The 15,026-nt window shown below is 40.2% G+C and overlaps 1 protein-coding gene across 1 annotated transcript in view; it reads left to right on the top strand.

The window, feature by feature from the left end:
* Positions 1-4,297: 4,297 nt before the first annotated feature.
* Positions 4,298-15,026, top strand: part of LOC116693620 (rhombotin-1) — a 14,143-nt gene continuing 3,414 nt past the window's right edge. Inside the window, exons 1-4 of the mRNA XM_032522707.1 lie at positions 4,298-4,681; positions 5,275-5,488; positions 10,274-10,399; positions 10,735-10,843. Coding sequence (XP_032378598.1) covers positions 4,660-4,681; positions 5,275-5,488; positions 10,274-10,399; positions 10,735-10,840 — 468 coding nt within the window. The 5' untranslated portion in view covers positions 4,298-4,659 and the 3' untranslated portion in view covers positions 10,841-10,843. The remainder of the gene's footprint in view (positions 4,682-5,274; positions 5,489-10,273; positions 10,400-10,734; positions 10,844-15,026) is intronic.

Raw genomic sequence — 15,026 nt, 5'->3', positions numbered from 1 at the left:
CCCGGAGTGAGAAGTTGTAGAGTCTGATGGCATGAGGGACAATGGAGTTCTTGAGTCTGCTGGTCCTACACTTGGGAAGGAGCAGCCTTCCACTGAACTGAGGCTCCTCTGGTTCCTGGTGACGGTGTGCAGGGGGTGGCTGGCATAGTCAATAATGTCCAGCAGTTTGTCCAGTGTCCTCCTCTCTGCCACCGTCACCAGTGAGACCAGCTTCATGCCGACCACAGAGTTACCAAAGTCAGTACAATTCATCCTCTGGGCACCGTGACTGTCCAGAATTGCCTGTAAATCCGTCAGATAATGTTTTGGATATTTTATTCTAGAACGACAGATGATAGACTGTCCATTGAGCCATGCAGCTAGTTGCCGCTAGTTTAAAAACAATTTGAAAAATCTGAAGAAAATCCAGGAAATAATAACTAGAAAGTTCTTGCAAACTTTAGTCTCACATCCTTGTCTCTTTGTGTACATCTCTTTAATAAGACACGTTTGACTCCCTAAACATTGCATTTGGTAAAGATAAATGTAATTAGGGCATGTGTTGGAAAATGATGGAATTGTAAAGTGAATATAAATAGTAGGAAATGGCCTCTAGGTCTGAATAACACTGGTTTTCTTCTTCCAGTCTGACAAGAAGCAGGAGCGCTGTGGTTTCATTTGCTAAACCATATGGCCTTGCTGCCCCAAATTGCAGCAGTTTTCTTGTATTCTCTTCTCTAAATTCAGTTGTTACTGTAGGAAATGTGCTGTGTGACCTCTCATGGCATTATATCTGACAAACAGCCCTTCCATACAAAACACCACCTAAATTTGTCTCTGCCCTTTTTGCACAGAGGACATGACAGGGAGGCAAGCCGCAGCAGATGGCCAAAAAAGGCTTCCCATTTTTGCAGACTGCTAATTAGAGCCTAAACCACAGCTCACCTTTAATGTCAGCCACAGACTGCTTTTAGTGCAATTAGCTGAATGGGGTTCAGGCCTGTGAATAGCCTGTAATGTTTAGTCTGGGCCTGGCATTGCATTAGAGTTTAAGCACGTCAAAATAGAGGACAAGAGGGGTCTAATGCAGCGTGCATCCATTTATCACCGGAGCCGACTGAGGATGAGACTGCAACCATGATTACCCAGAGAAACTATTTAATTAGATGCATTAATAATTGAACTAATTAGCTCCCATGTGTCTCGCAAATGAAGAGGGAACCTGGAGCTTCACTTGCACCTCATCAGCTGATTAATTAGTTGGTTGATCGTTAGCTGTCTTGACGGCCTAAATGCGATCAGATGAGAGGGAGGATAATGAGGGATGTTTCGGTCGATGGTGCTGGTTAATTAGTGTGACCTGATCCAGGGGCCATGTTAGAACAGTTGTTTATGCCTCAGCTTGTAATGAGGAGGATTTAGGGCCGGGTGATTTATTTGGTAAGCAAGCTGCAGTGCTGCTTATGGACTGGCCTTGAAAATCACTATAATGTTCCAATAATCTAGCCACAGGGACTTAAGGTTTGTTTGTGCTGCTCAAGATTAACTTCAAATAATGACCTTACCAGACTTTTGTGGTATTTTGATTACTCAATTCTCAATATTTGGAACTTAACAGTGAGTTCCAGGCTATTTCGATTTCATGGTATTCTTAAAATATTCTAATAATACTACAAGGACCTGGTCTGTGGTAGGTCTATTTTTGAGTATCTAACTTTATTGCTGGTTTCATCTGCAGTATTCATTTAATATTAAGGACTTGTACAGTAGTATCATAGTTCTACAGGCTGCTGACATATGAGAAAGAAGTATTCAGAGCAATTAAGTAGCAACAGTGAAGAAATATTCTGTTACAAGTAAATGTCCTGCATTCAAAATCTTACTTGAGTAAAAAAGGTATTAGCATCAAAATATACTTAAAGTACCTAAAGTATAATGCAGAATGGCCCATAATGATCTATATTTTGTATTAATTAATATGTAATCAGAAATAACTTGTAACTAATGTTGCCTAAACTTGCCTCCAATAAGTATTAGTTTAGTCTATAAAGTAGCAATTAGTAGTACCTCAATTGTTTTTACAGTACTTTTACAGTACTTGAGTAAATGTACTTACATTCCACCATTGTTGCTAGATGTAGTTGTTGTAGATGTAGAAAGTTTTTTTAATTGAACATATCCAAAACAAAGAATACGCACATATATTTTGGTAAAACGTCAGGATATGAGGCCACAGTTGTAAATGGTCAACTAGTGGATCATGTACAACCATACAGATATCTAGGGACAATTAACAACTCTAAGTTAAACTTCCAGGAGAATTGCAAAGCTGTCTGTAAAAAAGGACAACAGCATGTACACTGCTTGAGAAAATTGTACCATTTTCATGTTGACAAGCCCATGATGGCATTATTTTACCATGCTTTTATTGAATCCATCATGTCATTCTCCTTAGCAGGATGGTTTGGGTGGGTTTCAGTTAAGCACAAGAATCGTCTAAATCAAATTGTAAAATGGTCAAGTAAGCTGACTGGGTATTAAACAACTACAGCGGATCGCTATGACCATCTTAGGAGATAGCCTACGTCCTCTGAACAGGGAATTCCAGTGTCTCCCTTCTGGACAGAGAATACAAGTCCCCGGTTGCAGAACTACAGTGTTCAAAAACAGTTTTGTCCCAGTGGTTATCAAACAAACTGCAGAATTAGAATTACTTGCACAAAACGCACAAGCACTTTGGTCATGTACTGTTTTCTATTCTTTTTATCCATGTTTTACTGTCTCTATTACATGTTTTAATGTTTGGTGTGTTGCTTGTTATGTGGTGGTCTACAAAGTTTCAAGGATGTCTTGCCTCTTAGACTGTAAACCTCATTTACCCATGGGTACCAATAAAGGAACCTGAACCTGAACCTGTGACCCTACTATCAGATCTTTTAAACTTAATGTATAATGACACAGCCATTCCAGTGTTGTTTATAGTTGAAGGGCGCTGCTCTAAGCTAAACGCTAAAGAGGGAGAGATGCTAATTTTCAACCCTTCTAGGGTAAGCGAGTCATCCAGTAGGGATTTACCGACGGGTAAACACCGACGTCTGGGTACTGGTGCCGTTCATCTGCATGAACGGCAGTGCACAGACAATCAGCAAACTTTCGACAGTGCTCAATTATCTATTTTTGAGGAGGACATTAAGGAATAAGGAATCTACCACACAGATTGACACTGCCAAGCCTCTATCACACACAAAATGGCTGAACACAAATCCACACGGAACTGCTGCGTTATGATTTTCACAAAAGCCTCGCTGTAAACACTTACCAATAGCAGCTAACAGCTAGCTCTAGCAGCTAATCAGGCAATCAAGCTACCTACCGGCAAGAACAAGACAGGGTAGGTGAATTAAAACAATGTTTGACTTGAAAACGCATCTAGATGTTACGTAAAGGCCCTGTTCAAGTTGTACAGACATTAATTGCACTGTGTGTCTGTTATGAGGCACAAAGGCACTCTAAAACTTGCCCCATTAACTTCCGTTTTAGCTCGGTGGAAGCTTGTACATGCAGCTGCAGCTACTCAGTGTTGCCTGCACCGATTCAGGTTGTTGTTTTTTTTCAATCGAAAGTACTCGCATATTTAAAGGGATCAAGATTAACATAAAAATTGGCCGGAATTCTCCTTTAAGTCACAGCTAGCGCCAGGGGGAGCTTCTGTAACTAGCCACTCCCTAAAGCATGCCCTGCGTTATCGTCATCTCATCAAATGTAATCTTATCTCATCTTCTTCGATGACTTGTGATAGAGTTTCGTGACCTTTATGGTATTTTGTAATACTGTAATACTTTGTATTGTTTTGTCACTTTGGGACTTTTGTCACAATGAAAAAAAGACACAAGGGCACCAATAAGGGATGAACACACTGAATATAGGCTATATGTCGCGCGCGCGCGCACACACACACACACACACACACACACACACACCTACGCGCACGCGCATGTGAACGTGCGCGGTAAAAGGCGCTGCATCTGCCGTGCTGAAAAGCCGGTGCTTTGACTACAGGGCGCCCTGGAGATAATTGGTGTCCTTGGAGTTGAATAAGCTCATTCTAAAACACCTCAGGCCCGGGCTGTGCTGGTGGGTGACTGCCTATTGAATAATTGATTCGGAGAGGGAGGGGGCGGTTACTATCAGATCTGAGCATAATGACCTTACATAATTAGCGCGCAGCGTTGAAAAAAACCCCAACCCATTTGACTGTGGGAGTTTGTTTGCAGAGCGAGAGAGAGAGAGAGAGAGAGAGAGAGAGAGAGAGAGAGAGAGCTCTAAGGAGGCTCAGTGCAGAGAATAATCGTCTGAGGGCAGCAGCCGCAGCCTGCAGATACAGAAATGCTCATGCACTGACATCAGCTAAGATAAGACAGCCACTCTTAATTTGAGGACATCTTTCCTGCCGGCAAGGTGATACCCGGGGACGCGGTTTTCATCCAGCCGCGCGGGGGCTACTTTTCTTTTTTCTTTTTACGAGAAAGCGCCTGTTTCTCACGGCTTTCTTCGGGGTAATGAGGAGCGGAGCTGAAGTTTGAGCGAGTGTCAAAGCCCTCTGTGTTTATTATCGCTCTTCGGGCTGTTATCTTGAGGGTGCCATTTCTACCGTTGTTGGATTGTTGTTTTCCAGAAAGGATGGTGCTGGAGAAGGAGGAGAGTAAGTAGCCTACAGAGGACTAACACACACTTTATGCTTGCCGTTAACTTCCTTTTTCTATGTTAACTCTGACATATGGACATATGTTTTGGAGACTGGAAAAAGCAATGTGTGTATCTGCAATCAGACATACATTTAAATTAAAGATGGCAGAAAACAGATGTTCCCCAATTTTCACATCAAACTGCAAAACACTTTAATTAAGATTAATGATGAGTCTGACTCCTCCCTAACAGAAAACAACTGTTGTGTGTGTGTGTGTTGTAGTTTAGACATGTCCCTAAAATGACTTTGGGCAATTTTTTCTCCATCATTATATTCCAATAGGGGATTACATTTTGTATATAAGGAGACCCAAAAGGTTATTTTTTCTTTATATTTTAGTCATATCACTACTATTTACTGACATGTATAGTGTCTGTGATATCACCAGTGAATGCATAATGATAACATGTATTCATAGCATACATGTCTCCTCTGATACCTTATTGGAATATCTCTGTGCTATTGATAATGTTCTGATAAAGTCATGATCAACTTTCTAATTCAACCCCATCTGGCTCTGTTTTTGTCACTCTCTTGTTTCCTGCCAGGTGTGTCTCTCGTGTCCCTCCAGTCCAGAGAGAAGCCGAGGGGCTGTGCCGGCTGCAACGGGAAGATCCGGGACCGCTTCATGCTGCAGGCCTTGGACAGGTACTGGCACGAGGACTGTCTGAAGTGTGCCTGCTGTGACTGCCGCCTGGGCCGGGTGGGCTCCACCCTCTACACCCGGGCCAACCTCATCCTCTGCCGCAGGGACTACCTGAGGTATGTAAGCCTATTACAGGTGTCTCTGGACTGGCTGCATTCTGCAGCTTCAAAACAAATCATCCCAGTAATTACTGCGGTTTCCAACATATAACTCAAGCGTAGAGTTTGCAGTTTAATAATAGAATTCAAGTACTGTATACGATTTAAGAAGCAGAGTGTTGTGACTGTAGTAAAAGGGAACAGCCTGATAATGTAGGTTAACAGAGATATTAACCTGAATCTGAGATTCTCCCTCAGGAAAGTGCAGAAATGTAACTTACATGAGGACAGAGACACAAGTGAGCAGTCGAGATTTTACCTGAGATATCATACAAATACAGTCATGCATGTGCTCATGTTCAGATTAAAAGGCTTCTGAACCTTCAGGCTGATTAAGTAAAACTTTCAGTGAAACCTTCACAGAAGGTGTGTCATTCTTTTTAGAGATACAAAACAAGTCCAAGCGTGTTTTCACCCATGTTTAAGTGAGCTACTTGAGATTGTTTGGAGTCATCTGCAGGATCTGTGTATTAAAAAGCAAAAATATTACATTCTTCTCTTCTGCTTTCTCTGGTCACTGCCAATTTGACTCATTTTTCAGACAATGAACATAGAAAGAAATGAGAAAATAGTGGGTAAAAATGTCACAGAGTATCTTAAGAAAAAATTTCATAATGCAACAATATGCCATTCTCCTGAGGATGTTAAGAAAATAGTTTTGGGAAATACCGGTATTTGCTTTCTTGTCAGTTAGATGAGAACATTGATAGCACTTGTATGTCTGTAGCTGGAGCTGGTTAGCTTAGCTTAGCGTAAAGACTGAAAACAGAGGGGTGGTGTCCTGAAAAAACCCGCCATGTTTAAGTAGTTTAGCCAGCATTAGGTCACAACAGTTTCCTACGGCGTCGCTATGACGACCAGCGGCGGTCACATCACCCATGATGCGTTACTAATCTACAATGGAAAACTGGGCACGGCGGCCGAGTCGAGCAGGTACCACACACTGGAAAAACGCCATAAGCTAACATAAGCAACATATTTAGCTGTGTCAGTTTCTTAAACAAAAGTAAGTAGGCAACATTACTCCAAGTCACTGAAACACCACACTGAAGTGTATGCAGATACCTAAGGCATTGGCCATGTAACGGGGGCAGGAGGTTTTAAACACTAAACACACTTCAGACCCTCCTTATAAACTCTTCAGAGAGAGATAAATGTTTTTAGATCGTCTGAACCCGACCTCTAGTGTCTGTGAATCACTACACACTGAATAAGTAGCCTATGTTTTAAATACACTTATGGATTTATACAGTCTTTTGACCATGAATCTTGATGACACCCCTTATACACAAACCCAAACCCCGGCTCAAACGGCCCTTCTCAGAGTTATGTAGCCTTCATTTTACTTGCCCGGAATAACGACGTCTGGTGTCAGGTCAGCAGGAGAACTCCTGATATCTCAGCCACATTGCTGAACTCATGTGTTAGTCTCATGTACAATCCAGCTGGATTTGGTTGGAGCTAAGTCTCTCATTAGCTGCGCTGCACTTAAGAGACTAAAACCCCTTTTGACAGTTAAATTGGCTAGATTGCCTCCTGTTTTCCTCATCATTGCGAGGGTGCACACCAAAAGCCTTTGAAGAGCAGGATTAAAACCATGTGATTTCTTTTAATTGGACCATTAGTAGAGAATTAGCATTGAGCTCCATAGCCTCGTTAAGGAGAAGGAAAAAAACCCACCAGGTGCCCGCTCAGGACTCAGGCTCGTTAGATCAGAACATTCGGTTAATTAGGACTCGCTTTTGTTCCCGTGTTGGTCACTCGTTTGATGACGTGTTTTTTTTTTTTTTCATTTGTCGTTAGTAGCTCACGGAGACACATCCTCGCCTCTTTCCTCTATCCTTTTTTTGCGGTTTTGGTTTTCCATAGCAGTTGCTCCCTCCCTAACCTCCTCTTCTATCTGGCCTCTAATGGAATATGGAAATCAGCAGCTCGGCAACTTATCTTTATGTGTGTCAGGCTCTTAGGGAGCCGTTTGTTCATTCTTTTAGAGGTGAATGAGAGGTGAAGCAATGTGCAGCTGGTCAGCACTGAGTCACACAGTGTTTAAAAACAACACAGGGTTTGTTCTCAGGTAGTTTAAGGACATAGTTCAAATGGTGTCAGATAAATTGTTTCAGAAGATTGACTCTCAAGTTCTTTTGTGTAATGTCCCAAGAGGCAAAAAACACCCATCTGGCACTTAAAGTAAGTGACATTTTCATATCAATTTTGACATTTTCACTTCAGTGAATCCCCCTTTTTCCTGCTCTTTTTTAGCTGCTGATGTAATGAAACAATGATCCAAATTATACCCAGTTTACAGTAGGAAGGTTTTTACATTTGATACTCTGTGATATATCTCACAGTTCACAGTATGCAAAGCATTTGAAGTTTCTTGCAGCATCAACAGTTTGTTTGAAAGAGAGAAAAAAAGAAGCACTCTTGCATTACGGAAGAACATCGTTAGAACATTATTCCAAGATGGCTAGCTACACTGCTGGGTCCTCTTGTATAAAACAATGTAACCTTATCTAGGTATGATCAAATACTTTTTGTTGTTAAAAGTACATAGCACATATTTCTAGATGAAGTTGAACCAGATATACATACTAACACATGCTAACTTGTAATTAAGGAATCGATAATGATAAGTAGATAGTGAGTAATCTAGGACTAAATAGTACGAGAATAATACTCAACTAGTGGTGCACACAAATAGTAAATACATAACCAAAAACCAGTGAGTAGTTAGTCTGTTTTGAATTACTCAGTTGCCAATTCATATTCAAACTTGTTAACATCGTTCCCTAAAGTTTGCTCTTGAGTAACGCATAATATCTGATGTATATTGTTACTGTATTCAGTCCAGTCCCCTATACCAAAAGGATAATGGGTGCTTCAAGACCCTTTTTTAAGGGGGCCTAGCGCTGTGGAGATAGGTATGGCTACTCAAAATGTCTTCTGTATTACAATGTGTTACCAATAATCTCTTATATGTATATATGGACATATTTACTTTTGTGCAACGGTCCATAACATTCGTCCAGGCTGAAATATCCAACTAGTGGATGGATTGTGATTACATTTTGTACACACTGTTACGACCTGTAAGTTGTATGTCTAGGGGAAGCTAGGAAGTAACACAAATCATAAACTCAAACTAACAAAAGGAGAGACTAACAAGTCAGAGTACCGGAACAAGTGTCTTTTATTACACAACTTAAAGATATGTATATATTTATCTATACACATACATATATACACATACATACATACATACATACATACATATATATATATATATATATATATATATATATATATATATATATATATATATATGGATGATGTTAAACAAAAAAGGGTAATAAACAGTTACCAGAACAAAAATAGAAGCTGTAAAAAACGTCAGGGTCTCCAAGGCCAAAACAACAAATAAAAACCCATACTACCTGAAAAGAAAATGGCAACTGAGCTACAGCGTCAAACCAAAATACACAGTGCTAATCTCCCTGAGTGTCCACAGAACAGGAGAAAAAGGGGGTCAAAACAAATGGCAGAGAACCCTTAGCAGCTTCAGATAACAATTCAATCAATTCCCAAATTATACGCATCAGCAGAGCGTAGTACACCAACTACTCCCAGCATGACAGGAAGTTGTGGCAAGAGGAAGGGGCGGGGTTTTGGACCTGGGACCTTTTATGCAGCCTATCTGATAACCGGATTGAAAACACCGATGACGATCTGGACGATCAGGCGCTCAGGGGTGGCAGACCTGAAATACAAAAACAAAAATAGCTCTCTTCCAAAAACAGGCCAGAGTAGCATTAGAGAACGTGACACACACGTTCATGTTCCACAGATGATGAATCCCACTGACTTTGGTGAACTTTGGTGACTTATCCTCTAACGTCACAGAGAGGTTGACATTTGTGGTTTTAAGTGAAATGTCTTCACAATTACTGAATGGATCGCCATGAAATTTGGTCCAAAATGTGTGTTCTCCAAAGCCTGAACCCCTCAACTTTTCCTGTGACGCATCATTCTTAGGTCAAAACTATTCACCACATTGGTGTAGGTCCAAATACCTGCAAATTGGTAAAACTAATCCTATTCCCATCAGCCTCAGATGTACTTTGTTGTTTAGTGGTGATTAGCAAATGTTAGCATGCCAACACGTTGAACTGAGATGGTAAACATTTACATCAGCATGTTAGTAATGTTGTGCGCATGTTAGCATGGCTGCAGACTCATGGCCTTGTTCATTAGCTAACATTAGCTTAATTGTACCAGTTATTATTGGATTTCATTTACATTTAACTATCAACGGTGTCTCTGCAGTTTTTATTTTGGCTCTAGATTGCTGCAGTTATCTCCGGCCATGTGGGAGATATCATGTTAGAAATGTCTTTTCCTCCTACTCAGAATCATAGGAGGCTGATGGGAATGTTTCCTCCTGCTTGGCTGCTCTTAATTACAATCCATACAATATGATGCAAGCGTGGCATTAGTAGCAGCAGCAGCAGTAAGCCAGCAATAATCTGTAGGAAATGCAGTGCAGTTGACTGCTTTAAAACAATTTATATTTGCAAAAAGTGTGTAACATCTGTGACTCAGACGTAGGGTCTGGTTGAACTACTTTTCAGGCTTGACTTCCCTTTGTTTCAGTGTTTTTTTCCCCCCCTCTTCAGCTCTTGGCTGACATGTATCTTAAGTGCGTCCAGACTACAGGTCTGCTTGTCGCCCTCTTTCCCTCTGCAGGCTCTTTGGGGTGACGGGGAACTGTGCTGCCTGCAGTAAGTTGATCCCTGCCTTTGAGATGGTGATGAGAGCCAGAGACAACGTCTACCATTTAGACTGCTTCGCCTGTCAGCTCTGCCGCCAGAGGTAAGATTAGGGGAGCAATTAGCCAGGGAGATCAAATTCAGTTGACTTATCTGTGCGGTGCACCAGTGAGCTCACCGGTCATTATGAGCATATTACCGATATGCATTGTAATCAAAATGTGATGAAGTTTACTGAACACTTTGAATCCTCGAGGGGTTAAAAACTTTGTACATCACTTGGATAGTTAATCAAGCCAGCAATTGTGCAAGATTAATTTTGTGATTATCATAGCAGGGCTGAAGATATGCCTGAAATGCTCCTCTGGGACCTCATGAATCATTCCACCTCGAGCAAAGAACCAAGACCCAGTTCCATATTTTTATTTCTCTCTGCAGATTTTGCGTGGGAGACAAGTTTTTCCTCAAGAACAACATGATCCTGTGCCAGCTGGACTATGAAGGAGGCCATCTTAATGGCAGCACAGAGAGGCAGCCTCAATAAGAGGTAATATTCTGATGAGGATGAATTACAGTCGCAGGCAGCTGCTCTGACAGTTTGAACTAAAACATGCGCTGCTGAGATATCTGGAAGATACACAAGTGAGCTCACAAAGCTCATCCCGAATGTGACCATATGTAGACATGAGACTACAAACCAGAGGCTGCTGACATTATCATGCCAAGATATGCTGTGGCATATTATCTTTGAAAAAAGTCTGCGTCATGTGACATTTTGTATGGATGCATGTGTTGCGTTTGGAGGGAAGTTTACAAAAATCAGTGGATGACTGATAATTGAAACCACGTCAGGTGTGTGAATATCATAAACACATATAAAGTAGGCCAGATGTGTTAATTCTTGCTGCATTAAACCCATCTCAAAGTTCCCTTGCAGTACTCTCATTGGAACACATAATGAGATTCAGCGTTTAAATCAGCAAGAAATGTTTCTTGTCTACAGTTTAATCGATTGATCAGTGAGCTGTATTCAAAAAGCTAAACTAGATGCTAATATAACTTTTATGCTTAAATCCCCACGGATTCTTTTTGAATATCAAGACTTAATCAAATGACTATGTGAAAGAGGAAACCCATACGTGACTATGACCCAATGCTGAAGCTCTACAGACCTTTTTAGCCTTTTTTTTTTAGCTTGTTGCTTTGGTTTCATGGAGAATAAACTCTTTAGATCATTATTACCTTTCACAGCAACTCCATTTCCAGATGCAGAAGACAGCTGTTCTTTTATTTTTATTTTTTTACAAACAAGCTTTGATAAACTGCTGTAAGCAACCAGCTCAGAACCAAACAGTAGACAGACAAAGTTAGCGACTAGCTGGTGAACACAGTGGGGCGTTCAAGACTTGGTGGAGATATGCAGATTCGGAAGACCCAGAACGATGGCAAATCAGAGCAGACGGGACTTTTCAGGAGGGGGGGGGTTAAAGAGACAGGAGCTAAAAAAAAGTGTTTCAGCCATGGGTGAATACAGGTATTCTGACAGGTGGTATGAGAAAAATAATGTGCTTTTTTAACATTAGATCTTGTAAACAGGTTCTAGTACAAACCCAATTTTACAAGTATAATTTGCAAAATGAACATATGCCCTGTTTTGAGTATGTTTAAAATAAAAATGACTATTTTAACATGAAAAAATCCTCATAGAGCTTTAAAGACACCATCATCCTAAATCATGCCACTGCCTGAGACACTGAACATGTGTCCTGTTGGCTCTGAATGTAGAGTAACAGGAAGGACCAAATAAAAATGAGAAGCATAATGTTTTTAATGAATATAGTATTATTATTAATAAAGTGGAACAGTTTGGTGAAACACTAACTGGTTGTTTAGATGTTACTTTCACTGAATTCCAACAACAGTGAGCTAACACAACTTCAGAAAGACGATGCTCCATCATTGCTGCGGTATTTTGAACATTATTAAAAGTTGTGGCTTTCAGCTTGAAAAGCAAAAACCAAATTGTCTTGTAAACAGAGAAAAGAGGACTTATACCTTTTAGATATTGGTTTGTGTTCTCTCATCCCTTTGATGTCCCTCAAAGCGTCATTGGCTGATGTCTGGTTTGGTAAATAAGTATACAGTTTCTTCTATCATCGGAAGCCACAGAGTTGCCGGAAGGTTTGAACACGTCTAAAGGCTTTCTTTTAAAAGCAGAAAAATAAATCCTGTGGGAGTCAGATCTCTTTCTTCTCTTTCTCTATTGAGCCTCTTGATGGGCGCGAGCAGTGGTCATCTTCGATGGCAGATGGGAGAAGTTTGATAGCAAGTGCAGCTGACACCACAAAATCCACAATTATTCCGGTTTCAGGGTTTGCCTTGGTTCAAAAACATGCCAGCAGCACAACTTATTATTATAATACTGACTCTGCAAGTACAGTTCACAAAATACACAACATCGCGCTGGACACTTGATACACTCTGAAAGTAAAGACAAAAACGTCTTCCAGAGTTCATATTGAAACAACTTTGAGAGATCATTTTGCTTTTTCGACATACAAATCATTTGAGGACTTGACCAACGCTGTAAAAGATTTATTTGATTTTACTGTTAACTGAGGTGAGAAATGAGGCATGTTTAAATGTGATTCTCTGTATATTTTGTTTGGAGTGCGTTAAAAATGGGTGTCTACTTTTTAGATGTGGCTACAGTGAAGGTTTTCTGCCTTCCAGATGCTGTAACTTTTTCTAACTGTTCTCTCAAGACCCAAATAACTTTGTTGATGTTGGATTTTTTATAGATTTATTTAAACTTCTGTCAAAGACTTATAAATGTGACCACTGGACCACTGCTTTTTATATGTGTATTTGTCTTGGTTCCCACCCTTCTTAAATTATATAGTAAGTTGTCTGCCATGACCTAAGTTAAATGTAGATAAAAAGCTACATAAAATATTAATAAAATCTGATTCTGCATTTATTGCTGTATACTGTATCCTTCTACTAAATGATATTCTAGTCATTAAAGTTTATTCATTTCCCCAAAAAACTGAAGTAAAAACAGGAACATTTACTTAAAGGCTCCTTTCATGGAATTTGTTGACTATGAGAAAAATGTACATCGCCCATCTCATCCTTTAAAAGTTTAAAAAACGTTACCCTTATGTCCATTGCTGTGATAATTATACATTAATATTATTTTACACTTTCATTAAGTTAAGTCTTTTAACCAACTAAAGCCCTGATCTTTATTACCAAATATGCATTCCTTTTCAGAATTTTAACCTTTTAAATGCTAGTTTATTTACACAACGCCAATGTCAATTTCAGAAATTGAGTTACTTTTTGTACACTAAATGCAAGGGGCAAACATGAAAAATGACTCAATCTGCTGTAAAAACCACAAATTTGAAGCCAGTGCTGTAGATTTAAAGCCTAAAATAAAATACATGATTTTATGCTGGTAAGGTTGTAGGATAAAAAGGAAAAGAAAATTAAGGGGTTTCAATGTAGGGACATATTTATCCTGTACTGTGTCTGTATTTTATTATAGACTTATTATTATTATTATTATAGGAGCTGAGGTTGAACTTACAATGTGCAAAAAACAAAAACTCACACCCTTGCCTAACTGTGTACCATATGCATGTAGCCAAAATGATCGAAAAATGTAAAATTAAAAAGCCAAACATGTCGCTAGTGATGCTCAAATTAATTTCTTGCTTATTTGTAAATGAGTAGCAGGATTCAACATGAGTTGTATTGTGGTGCTGACTAGATAGATAGATAGATAGATAGATAGATAGATAGATAGATAGATAGATAGATAGATAGATAGATAGATATTTAATGATTCCAACAAAATGGGAAATTATAGTGTTACAGCCAAATGTCAGTCACACACCACAGAATATAAATGAAATACTAGGAAGCAATATACATACATACAATATACAGTACATTGAATAATAATAGAATAAAATACAAAAACAAATATTTGAATATACAAAACAAAAATGAGCAACTGCTTAACTAGTAATGATAAATATGTAGATAAACCATACTGTGAAAGTTGCACTTAGTGCAGTATTGTGATGTCTCAGAGTCTTATAGCACCCAGTGATGAGGTGTTTTATTGCCTGTAGTAGGAATGATTGCCTGTAGCGGTCCGTGCGACATCGAAGCTGTCGGAGCTTCTTAGAGGAGGTGCTCCTCTGTTGGACCAGTGTGTGGGTGGGGGGGGGGGGGTGGAGAGGGTGGTCGGGGTTATCCAGATAGATAACAGTTGTTTTCATTGACCTCCTCTCCACCACAGCTTCAAAAGTGTCCAGTTTGCAGCCGATCACGGAGCCAGCCTTCCTGATCAGTTTGTTCAGTCTGTTTTTGTCGGCCGCTCCGATGCTACCCCCCCAGCAGATGGCGGAGGAGAACAGAGCGCTAGCCACAACAGACTGGTAGAACATCTCAGCTTCTCCAGGAAATAGAGTCTACTCATCCCCTTCTTGTAAACAGCAGTGCTGTTGATCTTCCAGTTCAGCCTGTTGTTGACGTTAACACCCAGGTCTCTGTACTCCTCAACCTCAGCAGAAGATAGAAGACAGTGTCGTCCACTCCCAGACGAGGCTGGTAGGCACTGTAGAGTATCCAGATAAGATCTCACATGCGGCCTCGGGTAGGCCAAGACCAGCCTCTCTATCACCTTCATCACATGGGATGTGAGAGCCACTGGG

The sequence above is a fragment of the Etheostoma spectabile genome, chromosome 8, assembly GCF_008692095.1.
Source record: "Etheostoma spectabile isolate EspeVRDwgs_2016 chromosome 8, UIUC_Espe_1.0, whole genome shotgun sequence".
NCBI lineage: Eukaryota > Metazoa > Chordata > Actinopteri > Perciformes > Percidae > Etheostoma > Etheostoma spectabile.
This window is presented reverse-complemented; position numbering and strand designations above follow the sequence as displayed.